Source organism: Malania oleifera, chromosome 4 (assembly GCF_029873635.1).
Source record: "Malania oleifera isolate guangnan ecotype guangnan chromosome 4, ASM2987363v1, whole genome shotgun sequence".
Taxonomy (NCBI): Eukaryota; Viridiplantae; Streptophyta; class Magnoliopsida; order Santalales; family Ximeniaceae; genus Malania; species Malania oleifera.
In genome coordinates this window covers 101,606,826-101,624,922 of record NC_080420.1, presented here as the reverse complement: position 1 = coordinate 101,624,922, position 18,097 = coordinate 101,606,826, and the positions used below count along the sequence as shown (strand labels likewise).

Genomic DNA, 18,097 nt, shown 5'->3' with positions numbered 1-18,097 from the left:
CCAGATTTAGATTCAATTACATTCTTATGTTTATTAACTTAAAGAGTACACATTGATTTCTTCTCAAGACAAATGCATAACATGCTTAGAATAACGTTTAAATTGTAATTGTTTGATTGTTGAGACTTCGCCTTCAGGAAAATTCAAGTCCTTGTTCAGGAATTTCATCAAAGATGAAACTGAAACTGAAGGATCAAGCTGGTACAATTAAAACTTCAAGGAGTGAAACACAATTCAATGAATTTTAAGGAGCTTGTGTATTTCACCCAATCATTCAACACATAGGGAAACAAAAACAGCCACGCAAAGCAAGCAATTATTCAGGTTTGATGTAAATTAAGTGGTAGTGGTATCACAAAAACTGTGCTGTTTTTTGCAGTTCTTTGGAGCATCTGATTGGAGGGATTGTTGCACCTTTAATGGGCACTCTTTGCCTTTGTAGCTGCTTTGGTTAGAATTGGCTTTCTCATTTCTTTACAAGCCTTTTTGGTTGTTTGCTTCAAATGAGTGTCTGCCTCAGACTTTCAGCAGGATTGGTTGGCGTCTGCTTCATATTGTTTCTCATTTTCTTCTTTTTGTTTTGTCTTTCTAGGTTATTCTTCTGATTGGCATTCTTTCCAGTATTGGTAAAAAGTAAGGCTTTCAAATCTCCCTCCAACTCTGAATGATGTCCCTCTTTTTCTTTTTTCTTTTTTCTTTTTCGTTCCATTCTTTAGATCCACCTAAGAAGATGGGATTTAAAAATTTTCCCTTTGATAAATGGGTTAAACTACACTACCACCCCTTGTATCCCCATTGACATTTATCTCTCTCCTTTCATCACCACTGCTGCCATCATCACCTCCACTGCTTGCCACCTCCATAGCTCGACCAGCACCACTATAACTACCATTACCTTGCTGCCCCTACCATTACCACCATTGAATTTGGTTCAGTTCCTTTGTGAATTGTATATTCGTTGGGCCTAAATAAAGGCCCAAGATTTGGCATATACTTAGTAATTTAATATCGAGAATAAAAATCAATTTGGAAAATGATTTTAATCCTTTTGGCCTAAGAAAATTATATTTTTCCTCTGGAATTAATTGAAGCTTAATTGATATTTGATACCTGGAAATCTAAACCCTTCCAATTTACCAGAAAGGAAGAGGCAAAAGGGGGTTGTTGCAACACACCTTTGAGTGAATTGGGATGCTGTGGTAGTATGCTAAAAGCCAAAGTAAATGAGTAGTGTTTTGTGATCTAGATGTAAGGCCTTCATTCACCTAAATCTATTAAATATTGTATTGTTTAAAGCTTATCACAAAAATTCATTTGGCATAGTTGGTATCACATTACAGTTGTAACCTTTGAGTTAGGCTTTGAATCTCTGGTTACAAGAAGAGGAAAATAGAAAGGCATGGTAAATTTTATTTTACAATTTTTATTTGGTTAATTTCAATCCGCTTAGTTTGTTTTTGTTTGTTTCTACTTTGGTTCTGAAATTATTTGATCCCATTCTGTTTACAGATTGGTTCATTTCCATTTGTAGATACAATAAGGAAAAGAACCAGGTCTGTTTGGTTTTTAACTTGCTGGAACTGGAATTGAACCAAATACTTGAAATACTACCAAAACAGGTCTCTTCAGGTTTTTTCTTTGGTTTATTGTTCTTTTGTTTATCCAGTTCTCAATTACAACTCTGAGGGTCAGCATCATGATGCCACCATCACCGCTATCTTACCACAATCACTACTATCGCCATCTCCCCCAAGCCATTACCACCTCCCCGCAGCCACAGCCCTTGTCTCCTTGGCGGTGTAAAAAGTACCACCTGTGTCACCATCCCCACCATAACCTTGCCCAAATCCAATTGCCTTGATAATATGCCAACCACTACCAAAGTGAATCATGAGGTAAAATATTTTGTCTAAGAAATTCTTAGATAGGGATTTTAAAATCTCGGTATTGTAACAGCTCTTAACTTTGTTCACCCTCATCCAAATGCACCCTAAAGCATGGTTCCTCTCCTCCCATATAATTCATGTTGGAGGGTAGAATTAGGGTATCCTAGTTATATGGGACAGAATGGGAGATATCTGACCGTGTGGCTTAGGTGGGCTTTTGCCTAGGGCAAATGAGGCATTTATAACTGTGGTTAGGGTGGAAAAAGGGACCAGGGTTTAGAAGTCAACTGGGAATAGATTCAATTGGGATTTTGATTGCAAGGAGAGCTAGAATCGATTGAAGTAATAGTTGGGAATTCTTGCCAGCTAGAAAGTTAGGGCTTTAGATTGCTAGGATTAGGGTTTTGTTGTGGTAAAAAACAAGAAAATATTGCAGGGTTTTAGAGCTCTTATTTGATAGAAGGATAGAATAATGGTTAGGTTTGCAAGGAGAAAGAAACAGAGAAGTTCAGGAGCTGTGAATAGTGTTGCATGGATGGTACCCAAAATGAGAATAAGAATAAGGCACACTTGGAGAAAGAAAAACAGAGAAGTCACTCGGGTACACATGCAGTCAGTAGCACAGAATTTCATTAATCAAAGCTTGCTACATATGAAGATTACAATGGTATAATAGACCCATAAACGGTAAGAGAGTTGGGTATGTCCAGAAATGGTGGAGGAATTTTTGGCAGTTTCCTTTTTGGGTTTTTGAAGAATGGGTTTGGCACCACTATGCTTATTATGCAGTGATGTGGGGTTTATGGTAGGAACATAATGTGCATATTTTTTCAAGGAATAAGCTGAATTCTTTGCTGGTTTGGAAGAAGATTGACTTCCTGGCTTCACTTTAGTATGTTGGCTCTGGGTGCTTTAAAGGATTGAGCTTCTCTGATATTCAGTGGGATTGGATTTATTCTGATGGATTTATTCTTTGTTTTTTCTTTTTCGTTTTTTTTTTCCCTTAGGAGGATGTTTTATTCTTTTATTTTTTTATTTGACATTCTTGATTTTTCAATCAATCTTCTTCTTTTTCTATAAAAAAAGTAATAGACTCATAAACACAATAAAAAAGACTTGGATTACCAATCAAAATATCTGTACATTGGCCAAATTCCCAACAATCATGAAAGACAGAAATATAATCTAAACCAGTTAGGACTATAATAGAAACTACTACGTGCTCTAGGACTTTAATAAACCAAATAATGGAAAGTTAGAACCCCTAAAAATTACTAAATTTATAAACTCATGAAAAGAATGTAAATAAAAAATGACAACCTACCCCTATATAATGGCAGGACCTGTGGATATCCTAGAACTCTTGATATTTCTTATTCACGAACCTCTAATTGCCTGCTTCATGTAGTTGCTAATATATAGCTGAAGTATCTGCCACCAGACCTTGTAATAGAGCCAAAAGGAGGTCATATAATAAAGAAGTGGGTGCAGGTGGATGATGGAATGTATGAATGCATGATCAACTGTCTCTATTAGGTTTGCACATAGTGGATATCTTGAGGGGGAAGATGTTTGTCATACCTTGGAGATCATAGGGATATACCTTCTTTAGTGTACTAACTTGGCTAAAGCTCTTTTAACATTGGCTGGCCAAAGAGCTTGACTGGAAACAGACAACGGATAGATGGCTTCATTTTGAATTTATACATACTGATAGGCAATGGGATGTGAAAAATATATATATACAAACAAGCTTCAAGATCAATATTCTAGAGTCCTCAAAAGTGATGGGATGGATAACAATTTCGATCTCATTAGGGTCATGGAAGAAGATATTTTAAATGAGGCCATTAGACTCATTAATGACAAAGCTTGCTCCAAGATCTCAAATGAAGTGGAGTTGGATAGTGAGACAAACATGAGGGGCATAACTGACACTAGGAGGGATTTCACTATATTGAGGAAAACAGAAATTAGATTTTGAGCCTGGTATGTGATAGGTTTTTAAAAGTTTGACATTTTGTTGGTATGGTGCAAGTGAAGGCTTTAAATTTGTTTTGGGGTCACCCCAGTAGAATTGATTGCCCTGTAAAAATGTTAGGAGCAATTTATTGAAAGAGGGAATTTGACTCTGATGCCACATTCTCGCATTGGAAAGCATTAGTTGGATGAAACTGTTCTAAAGTAGCTCGCTTCTCATACAAAAGAAAAATGCACTATGTTTGATTAAATTAATTTAAGTGAATGTTCAAATTTCAAGCTTCTAGTAGTTTTAATGCTGAAGAAAAAGTCTAGATTGTTCTCATTTGTTATGGAAGCATAGATACTGTGTTTTTCTTATTTGTATTATTTTCTGTTTTCCTTAAATCCAAGCAAAGATAATGCCATTAGCATCCTGTCACTCTCCTTGCACAGATATAAGCATCTCCATGAGGTTGTTAGAAAATCATTGTTGGTTAGTCTCTATCTGAAAAGTTCTGATAGAGCCAGAGAGGCACTTTTATCAAAAAATCTTGATGAATTTCTGCGTGTGTGATCCATGAATCATGTCTTAGGATTTGAAGGTTATTATCATCATCATCATCGCCATGACCATCATCGTAGTTGGGGTGTGGGTATGGCGATGATCATTCTATGTGAAAATATGAATTTGATTGGACTAGGTTTGTATGATTTTCACCAAGCAGATCATATTTCTTTTGTAATATTTCCACTTGGTGGGAATATTTTTCAGTTCTCAAAAACAGCTAGGCGAATAAAAGAAGGCATCTGTAGTCTCCCAATTGCGACTGATGATGATGATAAAGAGGAAGCTCTGGCCCTTCAAGATGAGACAGAAATCGGGGAAGTCAGCGTTCAAAGCAAGCAGGATACATCTGCAGTTTCATCATTTGAAGGTAATAACAAGGAAGAGTCTGATCCATTTGGGCTTGATGCTCTGATTCCAAACACAATGAAGAAAGACGATTTGTCAAAGGGGAAGAAAGACACTGCAGCCAAGATCAGGAAGGACGAAGAAGAGACTAAGAGATTCCTCAAGTTGCAGAGAGAAGCCCTTATTATATGTTTAGAGATTGCTGCAAGGCGTTACAGAACTCCATGGTCAAACTTTTTGCTGCTTATTTTGTGTTCATAATTTTTCATATATTCCTTTTATTTTTGTTATATTTGTTATTATTATTATTTTTTAGAATTTAAATATTTTCATTTGAGTGTTCCAAACCTGTTCTTTTCAGGTGCCAAACAGTCATAGATATTTTAGTAAAGCATGCTTATGATAATATAACACGGTTCACTTCTCGGCAAAGGGATGCTATTGAGAGACTTTGGGCATCCATACGGGAACAGCATATTCATAGGAAGCAGGGAAAATCGGTTACTGGGAAACTTGATGTGAATGCTTTTGAATGGCTTCAGCAAAAGTATGCGACAGAGAAGATTAGCATCCGACATTCTGTTGGAGGAGGTGGAGAGCGCCGTGCTGAGCAGTGGCTTGGATAATGCCCTTCATCATGTACTTTGTATCACAAAAATTAAAAAAAAAAAATGGATGGGTTGGTTAATGCCTTAATTGTGTACTTTGTATCACAAAAATGGGTGATGGCAACTATAGGGAAACATTTGGCATTGTTTGTTGCTTCAACACCACCGCCACCCCCCCCCCCCCCCCCCAAAAAATGTTCATTTACATGTAAATTACTGTTATTCTTTTGTCTATGCATTTATAATTTAGAGTATTTTCTGCCAATTAGTTTTTCTAATTCTGCTGAGGCCGCAATAATGGTTTCCATCGCATTAAAGATGTTTAGAGGAGCTTGCTTCGCTAGTGACAAGATCATTACAAACCCAAAATATTATTTGCTGTCTGAAACAGATGGCTGGGAGCTGCGTTACCAAGATCGATCAAAAGCCACGGCCAATTTCCCTTGTGAGAGGTTGATGGCTGGATCTATGTTGAGCCAATTAGCCACCTGCGTTCACCAGCCTCAATCAGTGACAATTCTCTTCAGGTCATCTCAGCGAACTTCCATTAATTTCCGATAATTTGCAGATATAGACCCTGCGGGTGCATTTGGTTCTGTGACTATTGACTAAAGCTTATAGGACTGAACTGGCTAGAATTATTCAGTGCCAATTTTAGATCAGGACACTCATTGAATATGCTAATCATTCGAAATGTCAAAATACACTTACAATAAAAAGATCTAACATTTGTCTACAAGCTAGTTACAACTTAGCGATCCTCCCCCTCTCACCACCGGGCTTGCAGCTTGCTGCACTCTTTGATTAGGGTTTTACATACACCCAAGACCCTCTCACCATTCATTAAACACCACTCTTGGATTTCTAATATATTCCTTCCCTGTAGGGTTAAAAATTCATCTTCAATTTAGTCACTCTCATGACCTCAATTGCTTAAATTCAGCGTGCGTGCGCGCGCACACAAATTCATGATGACAAGCCTCAAGCCAATCCTTTCAATATATATACACAGCTATATCATTTTGCTTGGAACCACTTCGTTGATTGTTGTAGGTTTAGTTCATCAGGGGATTGAATTAATAAAAAATTAAAGAAGGTTTGTATGGTGAAGGTGAGAGAATCGAGGGGTGGTGAATGGCAATAGGCCGTTGGTGGGGCCTGTTTATAAGTGCAAAGAATTGAAGCATTACCTAAGTGATGAGGGAGGGCAACCAGGTTTTTGACATGAACTCCATTGAAGAAGCTTGGAGAAGTAGAGAGATGAGGCAGGGTTTTTTAGGGTTATGAAGGATGAAGACAAAGAGAACATGGCAGCAATGGACATGCCACACAAATAACAACCTCCATTTGTTAGGGGAAAGGGGGGGGGGGGGGGTTTTAAATATGTATGGTTTGCGCAAATGGTGGCTTAGGCAGAGTGTTGTGAAACTTGAGATTGTTCCACCTAACTTTATCACAATTACAATTGTACAGGTAAATAGAGAGTAAATAATTGTGCAAAATTACACCAGGTAAATTCTCAGGGAAGTGGGGGGTCACAACGGACCGCTTAAATCCCTCTTTCCTAGACAGAATTTTCCTTAGACATGTAATTAACACAATATATTACTACAACTATACCCGACAAAAGTTAACTACTGAATAGATAAAAGGAAGAACACCAGAATTAATGAGGTTCGGCAAATTGTGCCTACGTCCTCGGACACTATCAATCAATATTTCTCTATTGTAGAAATATTACAAAATGAGAGAGAGAAGAGAGAATGTGCCTAAGAGAGAAGTAGGCAATTTTGGGGATGAGAATACAAATGGAGGTGATGGGTTTATATAGGTTAGGAAATACCACTATTACAACCACTAATCACCTACCTTTGAAAAAATAGCCCACCATTGAAGACTTCAATGGCAATTTTAGGCTTCTAGAATGAGCCATATTTCAACAAATTTCCACCTTGGCGAAATTCCATCTCTTAACATCTCTCATAGATTCCATAATGTCTTCAAACGCGCTTGTAGCGCAAATCTTTCAATTTTTGACAATGTTGATCAAGTTCAAGTAATGTTGAAACTTGACCACAGTTACCACTTTTGTCATCATATCAGCAGGATTCTCAGTGGTTCGAATCTTCTGGATTATTACTCCACCTTCTTTCAGAATTTCTCGAACAAAGTGATATCGAACGTCGATGTGCTTTGTCCTTGAATGGTAGACTTGGTTCTTTGCTAGATGGATAGCACTTTGGCTATCACAATGCACCTTGATGTGCTTCTGTTCAATTCCCAAATCTTTCATCAATCTTTGAAGCCAAATTGCCTCCTTCACAGCCTCTGTGATTGCCATATACTCTGCCTATGTAGTGGACAAAGCAACTGTTGACTGTAAGGTAGACCTCCAACTAACTGGCGCTTTTGCAAGAGTAAAAATATAGCCAGTAGTTGACCGACGCTTATCCAAATCACCAGCGTAGTCGGAATCACAGTATCCAACAATACTATGATCATCTTGCTTATCCTGCTCAAATATTAGTCCAACATCTACCGTATACAAAATGTATCGTAGAATCCATTTCACAGCTTGCCAATGTTCCTTTCCAGGATCATGCATATACCTGCTCACAACTCCAACGGCTTGTGAAATATCGGGCCTTGTACACACCATGGCATACATCAAGCTACCAACAGCACTTGAATACGGTACTTTTGACATGTATTCTCGTTCTGCTTCAGTTTTTGGAGACATAGATGCATTCAGTTTGAAATGAGGAGCAAGCGGAGTACTAACAGGTTTTGACTTCTCATCCATACCAAAACGCTTCAGTACTTTCCTCAAATATTATTTTTGAGTCAAACAAAGCCTCCCCAATTTCCTTTCTCTACTTATCTCCATACCGAGAATTTTCTTTGCTTCGCCTAGATCTTTCATCTCAAACTCCCTATTCAATCGAGCCTTTAGTTTGTCAATTTCTGTCTGACTCTTGGAGGCTATCAATATATCATCAACATAAAGAAGAAGATATATGAAGGATCTATCTTGTAGCTTGCAAAAATACACACAGTGATCATATTTGCTTCTTTTGTACTTTTGCCCCATCATAAACTTGTCAAATCGTTTGTACCACTGCCTTGGGGATTGCTTTAATCCATACAACGATTTTTCAAGTTTGCACACCATATTTTCTTTTCCAGCAACTTTGAAACCTCCTGGCTGAGTCATGTAGATTTCCTCTTCCAAGTCTCCATGTAAAAATGCAGTTTTTACATCTAATTGAACTAGTTCCATATCCAATTTTGCTACCAAAGCCAATAAGATTCTAATAGAGGAATGTTTTACTACTGGAGAAAATACCTCATTGTAATCAATTCCCTCCGTTTGTGCATAGCCTTTAGCCACCAACCTTGCTTTGTAGCGAACACTATTCTTGTCAGGAAATCCATCTTTCTTTGTATATACCCATTTACACCCGATTGCCTTCTTTCCCTTCGGAAGACTAACAAGCTTCCATGTTCGATTCTTATGAAGGGACTGCATTTCTTCATTCATGGCTTTACAAAGCAGCACAAACCTCGCCAAGAGACACTTTATCCTTTCCATGGAGCAGAGTAGTTTCAAGAAACTCAAACTCCTCAGGAAGGGATCCCAACAACATCAAAGCCAGGTCTTCATCTTTAAAAGTCTCATCCAGATTAACTAGATCAGTAACCAACCTATTAAAGTTGGTGATATGATCATTCATAGTGGTACCCGAGACATAACTGAAGCAAAATAGTCTCTTCTTCATATGGAGTTTATTTTGAGAGCTTTTCTTCAAAAACTTTTTCTCCAGTGCCTTCCACAACTTGTTTGCAGAAGTTTCCTTACAGAATGCATACTTCTGCTCTCTTGAAAGACACGATCGAATTGTACCATATGCTAACCGATTGATGGTCCCCCATTCTTTCTTCTCAATATCTTCTGGTTTCTCTTCTTCAATGGCAATGTCTAGACCTTGCTGAAAAAGAGCGTCTAGAACCTCACTTTGCCACATACCAAAATGACCGGCGCCGTAAAAAATCTCCACTGCAAATCTGGCATTTGTCACAGTAGTTCTTGCCAAAATAGACGAGTTTGATGTGGATGCTTTTGCACTATCTGCCATCTCTGCCATAAATGCTATTCAATAGCTGCTGATGCGGAATGCTAATAGCTCAAGGAAAACTTTTCTGATGTGGAAGATCAGACTAAGCTGTAACCACAGAGCATACTAAGAATAACCTTGGCTCTGATACCAATTGTTGTGAAACTTGAGATTGTTCCACCTAACTTTATCACAATTACAATTGTACAAGTAAATAGAGAGTAAATAATTGTGCAAAATTACACCAGGTAATTTCCCAGGGAAGTGGGGGGTCACAACGGACCGCTTAAATCCCTCTTTCCTAGACAGAATTTTCCTTAGACATGTAATTAACACAATATATTACTACAACTATACCCGACAAAAGTTAACTACTGAATAGATAAAAGGAAGAACACCAGAATTAATGAGGTTCGGCAAATTGTGCCTACGTCCTCGGACACTATCAATCAATATTTCTCTATTGTAGAAATATTACAAAATGAGAGAGAGAAGAGAGAATGTGCCTAAGAGAGAAGTAGGCAATTTTGGGGATGAGAATACAAATGGAGGTGATGGGTTTATATAGGTTAGGAAATACCACTATTACAACCACTAATCACCTACCTTTGAAAAAATAGCCCACCATTGAAGACTTCAATGGCAATTGTAGGCTTCTAGAATGAGCCATATTTCAACACAGAGCAGGCTAAAGTTTTTTATTTTTTATTTTTCATTTTTATGTGGGGGGCGAGCCCTGTCTCACGTATATCGGTATATGGGCTTAGCCCCTCTTTAGCCAGTCCCATTCTAATGTATTGCACCAAACATGAGCTAAGGTCCCTTAGTCTAGCCTAGCAAAGCCATTGAACCAAATGCACGCTGCATGAACTCGTGATCTGAATGGTTTGCTATCAAGCTAAGACCTGGTTCTTTTAAGAACCCTGAATCCTTCATCGCTTTTCTCACCCTTGCAACCTCATTCCATCTGTTTGTTGCTGCATAGAAGTTTGACATTTGCACATTATATCCACATTTTGGAGATTCCATTTCAAGAAGCTGTCTTGCTGCCATTTCCCCTAGTCTAGAATTCTTATAAAGCTCACAGGATGCAAGGAAGGCTCCCAATACTATGTGGTTCGGTCGCATGGGCATACTACGAACCATCTCATGAGCCTCATCAAGCAGTCCAGCTCGTCCAAGAAGATCCACCATGCACCCATAGTGCTCCATCTTTGGAGCCAAACCGAAGTCATGAACCATTTTCTCAAAATGCCTTTTTCCTTCAGCAACCATTCCAGCATGACTACAAGCATGAATAACTCCGATAAATGTGATGTCATTTGGTTCAACAGCTTGCTGTTCCATTTCTGAGAAGAGTTCCAGAGCTTCCTCACCACATCCATGCATTGCAAATCCAGACATCATGGCATTCCACATGCAGATATCACGTTGCTTGGCTTCATTGAACACCTTCCAGGCCCCATTTATTTCCCCACACTTCGCATACATGTCGACCAGTGCAGTCTCCAGGATCACATCGGATTCAACTGCTTGCTTTTCCACATAACCATGCATCCACCTTCCGAAATCCAGGGCCCCTGCTTCTCTGCAAAGGGAAAGGAGACTGATCATTGTCACTTCATTCAACTTCAATCCAGCACTCCTCATACAAACAAAGAGATTGACAGCCTCATCAATGCAGTTGGCTTTTGCACAAGCTGAAATCATAGCCGACCAAATCATAACATCTCCATTCTTCATGCCATAGAAGAGAGCTCTTGCAGATCTTATCTCACTGCATTTTCCATACATATCAACAAGAGCTGTGCCCAAATCCAAAGACATCTGAAACCCATTTCTCATAATGCAGGCATGTAGCTGCTTTCCCAGTTCCAAAGCCCCAGCAAATCCACACTCGATAATCAGACTCAGCATCATAATCTCATTTGGGCGCGTGTTCACTTCCAACATTTGTCCAAAGAGTTTGGCTCCCTCTCCTATTTCACTACATCTTATGTAGCCTGCAATCATGGCAGTCCATGAAACAATGCTTTTCTCTGGCAACCCATCAAAGAGGCTTCGGGCAGAAGCTGAATTTCCGCACTTGGCATACATGTCTATCAGAGCAGTAGTAATCAGAACTCCCATTTTTTCAGTCTTGGTATTCCTTATGACATAGGCATGCAGTGATTTTCCCGTTTGCGCATTTGCAAGGCCTGCAAAAAGATTGACCATGCCAATCATTGCAGCTTCATTGGGCTTTACTTGCAGGAAAACCATTTCTTTGATGATATACAAGGCTTCTCGGAATAGTCCATTCCGGCTATAAACCCAAATCATTGTGCTCCAAGAAACGGCATCTCTGTCAGCCATTTCATCAAACACGAAGCGCGCTGACTCCATATTCCCGCATTCACCATACATTTGGATCAACGCATTACACACAAAAACATCACAATCCAACCCATTCTTGGCGATGAAACCGTGCATCTCTTTTCCTAATTTGGCCCAGAAGATTTGGGCACATGCTTTTAGGATTGATGGGATCGTAAAACTGTCAACTTTGGGGCCCAATTTGCGCATTTGAATATAGATGTCAAGCGCATCGTTTGGCTGGTTGTTCTTGATGTAAGAGCTTATTATGAAATTGTAATGGGCTGAAGTGCTCGAACGGCAGCCGAAAAAATCCTGAAGAATGGGGATGGTGTGATCGAAATGGGATTTGATTAAGGAGGCGTGGATTTGTTTAGTTTGATCCAAGTTGGCGTGTTTACTATGGATGACAGAAACGTTTGGAGGTTGTAGGTGATGGGGTTTTTCTGGTTGTTCTTTTTGTGGGGTTTTACAGAAGTTGAATGCGTTTTGGAGTTGTAGAATTGTGAGATGCGAGAGTGGACGAGATGGAAGAGGCTTGCTAGCCAGTAGTATCATTGGTTATATGATCTTTGAGCTTTAAAATGCTGTATATAATAAAACTTGAACATTGATAATGGTTACTCGGAGAACTTATTCAATGACAATTCATACACAAGATCACACGAGCAAAATATTATTAATTTTTTTAAAACAAATAAAAAAAATTAGAATTAATTTCCCTTCTCATAAAAATTACAAAAAAAAAAAAAAGTTATAGTATTTTTCTTTCCAAAACAAATTACAAAGAAATCCATGGTTAATTCATGGTTAAAAAATCATAGTTAATTTTCTTTCTGAATTGATATTTTTCTATTATTAATTTTTGCCCATTTAATTTTATATTAAAAAATAAAATGTGATATTATGTAATGACTATTATGTTGAATGTGTCATTATTTTTTAGAGTGAAATATATTTTTTCTGTTATTTATCTATATTTTATAAAATTTTATGTTTGGGCCAAAAAAAATCTAGAATATATTTCAAAAATCATATTATTGAATAACTTGATGAATATCCCAAATTAAATAAACCCATTCATTTATCTATGAAAAATTAGCTTAGTAATTTTATAGCATTTTGTATTAAATAAAAGATAAATGTTTCTGTTGCACAACAATGAATCTATTAAAATTAATGATTAAATTGACACATGAAACTCAATTCTTTTGTTGAATAACTATATGAATTATGGGTTTTTTTTTTTGTTATTTTTATCCATGAATTAACTATGAATTTCTTTGTAATTTGTTTCGAGGAAGAAAAAAATAATTATGGTTTTTTTTCTTTTTGTAATTTTTATGGAAAGTGAAATTAATCATGGAGTTTTTGATTTGTTTTAGAAAGAAAATTAATTATGTTTTACTTATGTGGTTTAGTGTATGAGTTGTCACGTTTGAGTTGTCATTGTTGTGGTAGACTCGGTCTACCTAATAATTTCTCATACTTTATCCAATGAAAAATACCTGTTTTTTAAGCATCGATTGGAGAAGTGGTATTTAGATTTCTTTGGTTTTTATGTTAGTGTTTGAGTATGAATTTGAAATCTCATACTTTAATTTATGTAAATTTATGTTGCGTTTAGGAGTATAGATTTTCGACCTTAAATTTGGATTTGAATAGTTTTGGATAAACTTTAATTTAATTTTATATTACATTTTATCTAAATATACACAAATCTAAAGTCGAGGCCTTTCCTGAACTTAACGTTAAAGAAACTTAATATAATTCTATGTTATATTTGGTTTAAATCTATATAAATATAAATTTAAATTCCAAAATTCATAAATGGAGGGTAAGGGAAGTCAATACAATTTTATATTGTATTCTTTTTATAAATACATGTGTTGGCCTAGTTGAGCGTCTAGAGGGGGGGTGAATAGACGTTTCTCGCGGATATGCAAATTTTCTACAAACACAAAAATCTTACCAAGAACAAGTGCATAAAATCACAATATAAAAGTGCAGCAAATGGTAATGAATAAGCAGTATAAAAGAGAGAGGAGATAAGAGAAACTTAACACGACGATATTTACGTGGTTCGGCACCCCGCCTACGTCCACGCCTTGAGACCAACTCAAGGATTCCCAAAATCCACTATACGATCCTCCTTCAGGTAGAGAAGCCAATACACACAATTGCTCACAAAGAGCTTTTAACAAGGTACTCACTTAGAGATACCCTACAATGGCTCACAATGGGTCTTTCTATACAAGTAGTTAACGAGAGGTGAATACAATATTTAATGCTCCCTTTGAGCTGAGTATCACCACAATATCCTCACACTATGTCCTCTTTTCAATGGAGTAAAAACAAAAGTAAGAGCAGCAAGAAGAGGGCAAGTGAGTATAAGGGGAACCCTAAAGTGAAAGCACAATAAATGATCTTAATAAGCAAATGAGCTTTCTTGGTTAGAAGTAAATGCAGTAACCCTTATTTAAACACTAAATGGACGAGTTGGGTGCTGAAGAGCTGTTGGGCATTTATTGATGCAAGACAAGGGTAAACCTAGTCGTTCTGTTGCATTTAATGAACCCTACACCTCGACATTCGTCGACAAGATATGTACTTCGTCGACGAGCTCTTTAGTGTATTCGTCGACAAAGCCCTGTGTTCGTCGATGAGTTGTTGGTTCTAAATTCAGACAAGTCTCGGTTTCTTTTCATCAACGAGAACCATGTGTTCGTCGACGAGTTCTTCAATATATTCGTTGACGAAGCCCTGTGTTCGTTGATAAGGTGCTGGTTCTGAATTCAGACAAGTCTCGGTTTCTTTTCGTTGACGAGAACCTTGTGTTCGTCGACGAAGCCCTGTGTTCGTCGACGAGGTGCTGGTTCTAAATTCAGACAAGCCTCAGTTTCTTTTTGTCGACGAGAACCCTGTGTTCGTTGATGAGGGTATGTGTTATACTCGTTGACGAAGCCCTGTGTTCATCGACGAGTCCCTTTTTACTTCTTTAGAAAAAAATCCTTTTAAGTTCTAAGAAAGGTCCTTGTCTGTTTAAGGGTTTTTAAATACCTTAAGTTGCTTTGGTTGTTTTTGTTGTGTGTGTGTGATATGTCCATTTCTTGCTCTTTATTTGAGTCACTCGACATACAAGGGATTTACAAAATAATTTCTCTCACTTTCACACTCAATCTTTAGAACACTTGCATATTATGTAGCGTCCATGAATGGTTTGAGTGGCTGAACTTTTGGTCATGTCACGAGTTGCTTCTGGTTGATTTGAAACTCATTTGCTTTGGTGTCGTTCTGTGCAGTTGAACACAACTAGAGAAAAAGGTTAGTAGCCTTAATGAACTGCTAATGGGTTGTTGTCATCAAAATATAGTTGGAATGAAAGACCCTTAACCACTTGGTCTAACATTCTCCCCCTTTTTGATGATGACAATCCATTAGTGTTCTTTTTGAAAGATATATGCTCCCCCTTACTAAATGTATAGGTTTAGAGTTTAAATAAATTCTCCCCCTTAATGTTTGCATTATATGAATGAAGATTTTATTTAAATTTTTGGCAGCATATCGTCTATAAGTAAGACATTTCCCAAGTAATCCTGCATAAAATCAATATGTAACAGTCCAATATATCAATCATTGTAGTATTCAAGCATGTTGGTACAAAGATAGTGCATTTATGTTCAACGATTTCAATACTTGCTAAGTATAATGATTTCAGTGAAATATTAAATTACTACATTATTTGCAGTGACTACTAAACTACTACACTGACTGGAAATACATCTGAATAAAAGCCTATATCTCTCCCCCTTTGCCATTATCAAAATTGGGGGAAAGCAGAAACGGAGAGCTACTCGCGCGGGTGACCAAGGCGGTCAAAGAGGGCAGCAAAAGAAGCGTCAATGGTGTCAAAACGAGCGCTGTTGGTGTTTTCTTGACGGGCAAGGGACGCGTATAGGGAATCAAAAAGATTGCGGTGACGTATCTTAGACTGCGTCATGGCGTACTGAAGGCTGTCCAGGTGCTCCAGGATATGGCCATAGGAAGTATCCTCATCCTCACCTTCTTCTTCTTCTTCTTCTTCCTCCATGGCGGCCTCAACTTCATCGATCGGAACTTGACCCTGCTTGTGGGCTTTGACCCACGTGTTGGTTGCATCGTCTTTTTCAAAATGCATGCGGCGAAGGGTTGGCTCGGTGTATATATCCTTAGGCACAGGACGAATGTAAGGCAAGCCAGCGCGGATGAGCTCAAAATGATCGAAAAAGGTCCTGAGGAGACGACCATAGGGAAGGCAACCCTGCTGCCGTTTGAGGCTTTCTTCCATATTATGAACAATGGTGGAGGGCAAGTAAATACCATGCCCAACCTAGAGGTAGTACATGCTGAAAATATCGCCCAATGTGACCCAATCCCGTCCACCAGTGCGAGGGCAAAGATTGTATGTGATCGTGTGGTGGAGGATCCTAAATTCAACTGCAAGGTCCTTGGATTTGAGGCGGGCAATGGCGGGAATGCGAGGGTTACCAGTAATGAGCTTAAGTAGGGCTTGCGAGTTGAACTAGTCAAACCGTGTGGGCCAAGAAGCCTTGGGGAGGCCTCGGAGTGGATAATTGGTGCAACCAAGCATGACGGAGAATGTGTCCTCGGAGAGTCGAATGACGATCCTACGAACTGTGGAGTAGGCGGCAATGCCGCGATGTGAGGGAACAAAATTGGCGTAGAATTCGCGAACCAAGTCCTCATAGACAAGATCATCTAGGTCGAAGAGAGCATCCCACCCAAGGGCTTTAATTTTGGAAAGGAGAGTGGGAAAATGGAGCTAAAGAAAGTCGGAGGGCACAATTTTCCCGTAAATGATGTGTCACTTGAGAATGTTATTCTGATAGCGATAGGCGGCCTCTAGAGAGACGAAATGGGGGTTGGAGTTTGCGGGGGCAGTCGAAGAAGGACTGGTGGTAGGACGATGATAGGAGCCTTCACCGGACTTGGTTTGAAGGTTATGACACTTTGGTCTGGGAGCCATTGAAGGATGAAGGGGAAAGAGAGAGCTAGAGAAATGGAAGAGATGGTAGGCGCAGTGACGAGTGGAGAGCCAAGGAGAGGGGAGGCTGTGGAGAGCGTGTGTAGTGGAGAGAGAGAGAGAGAGAGAGATAGAGGTGGAGTGAGGTAGAGGGTCGAGAGGGTGCTTGGGACAAGATGGATTGAGAGAAGGAAGGGAGAGAGAGGCAGAGCGTCGAGAGGAAGGAGAGGGATCGAAAGAGGATGGCTAGGGTTTGCAAAAAGAAAGGGTTGTGTAAGCGGGAATATGAAGTGTCCCGATAGATTTCGTCGATAAGGCCCTATGTTCGTCGACAAAATTAAGACAGATTCGATGACGAGACCCCTGTGTCCGTCGACGAATATGACAGGCTTCTCAGCGATGAATACCCTGTGTTCGTTGACGAGAGCAAAATGAAAGAGAAAAATTAAGTTAAGCGTAGGATGAGCTAAATAATGGGGTAAGAACCAATATAAGGATCCTATGATATATCTGAAGGAGTACACATGCCTAGGGCATGCCGGATTTTATGGAATCTTTCTTCATTGAGTGGCTTAGTTAGAATGTTGGCGAGTTGATTTTCAGTAGGAACATAAACCAACTCAACGTCTCCCTTTTGAACATGGTCTCAAATGAAGTGGTGCCTAATTTCAATATGCTTAGTTCTAGAATGGAGGCACGGATTTTTTGAAATGTTGATGGTACTAGTATTGTCACAATGGATTGGAGTACCCTTAACTAAGATTCTGAAGTCCTCAAGTTGTTGTTTCATGTATAAGGCTTGAGCATAGCAGCTATCGACTGCGATATACTCAGCCTCTGTGGTTGAGAGAGCTACGGAGGTTTGTTTTTTGCAAAACCAGGACACAAAAGAGTGTCCTAGGAAATGATATGTTCCACTAGTGTTTTTTCTATTGGTTTTGCAACCATCGTAGTCAGCATCAAAGTAGCATGTGAGGTCAAAGGGAGCATTCTTAGGATAGAAGAGTCCTAAGTCATGGGGTGCCTGCTAAGTATCTATAGATTCTTTTGACTACATGAATATGAGATTCTTTGGGACAAGATTGGAATCTAGCGCATAGACAAACACTGAACATTATATCGGGCCTGTTAGAAGTGAGGTACAACAAACTACCGATCATTCCACGGTAGAGTTTTTGGTCAACATTTTCCCCTTTTTCATCAGCGTCAAACTTTGTTGTGATGCTCATAGGGGT

At 38.8% G+C, this 18,097-nt stretch overlaps 2 protein-coding genes across 3 annotated transcripts in view; one reads left to right on the top strand and one right to left on the bottom strand.

Moving 5' to 3' along the window:
* LOC131152610 (uncharacterized) overlaps positions 1-5,634 on the top strand; it is a 40,031-nt gene extending 34,397 nt beyond the window's left edge. For both annotated transcript variants that reach the window (XM_058104355.1, XM_058104356.1), the window contains exons 4-5: positions 4,621-4,988; positions 5,123-5,634. In XM_058104355.1, the coding sequence (XP_057960338.1) occupies positions 4,621-4,988; positions 5,123-5,387 (633 nt within the window). In that variant the 3' untranslated portion in view covers positions 5,388-5,634. The remainder of the gene's footprint in view (positions 1-4,620; positions 4,989-5,122) is intronic.
* A 4,536-nt stretch (positions 5,635-10,170) lies between these two features.
* Positions 10,171-12,396, bottom strand: LOC131152609 (pentatricopeptide repeat-containing protein At1g11290, chloroplastic-like). The gene has a single exon (XM_058104353.1). The coding sequence runs from the start codon at positions 12,047-12,049 to the stop codon at positions 10,313-10,315; it is 1,737 nt and encodes a 578-aa protein (XP_057960336.1). The 5' UTR covers positions 12,050-12,396; the 3' UTR covers positions 10,171-10,312.
* Between the last annotated feature and the right edge of the window lie 5,701 nt (positions 12,397-18,097).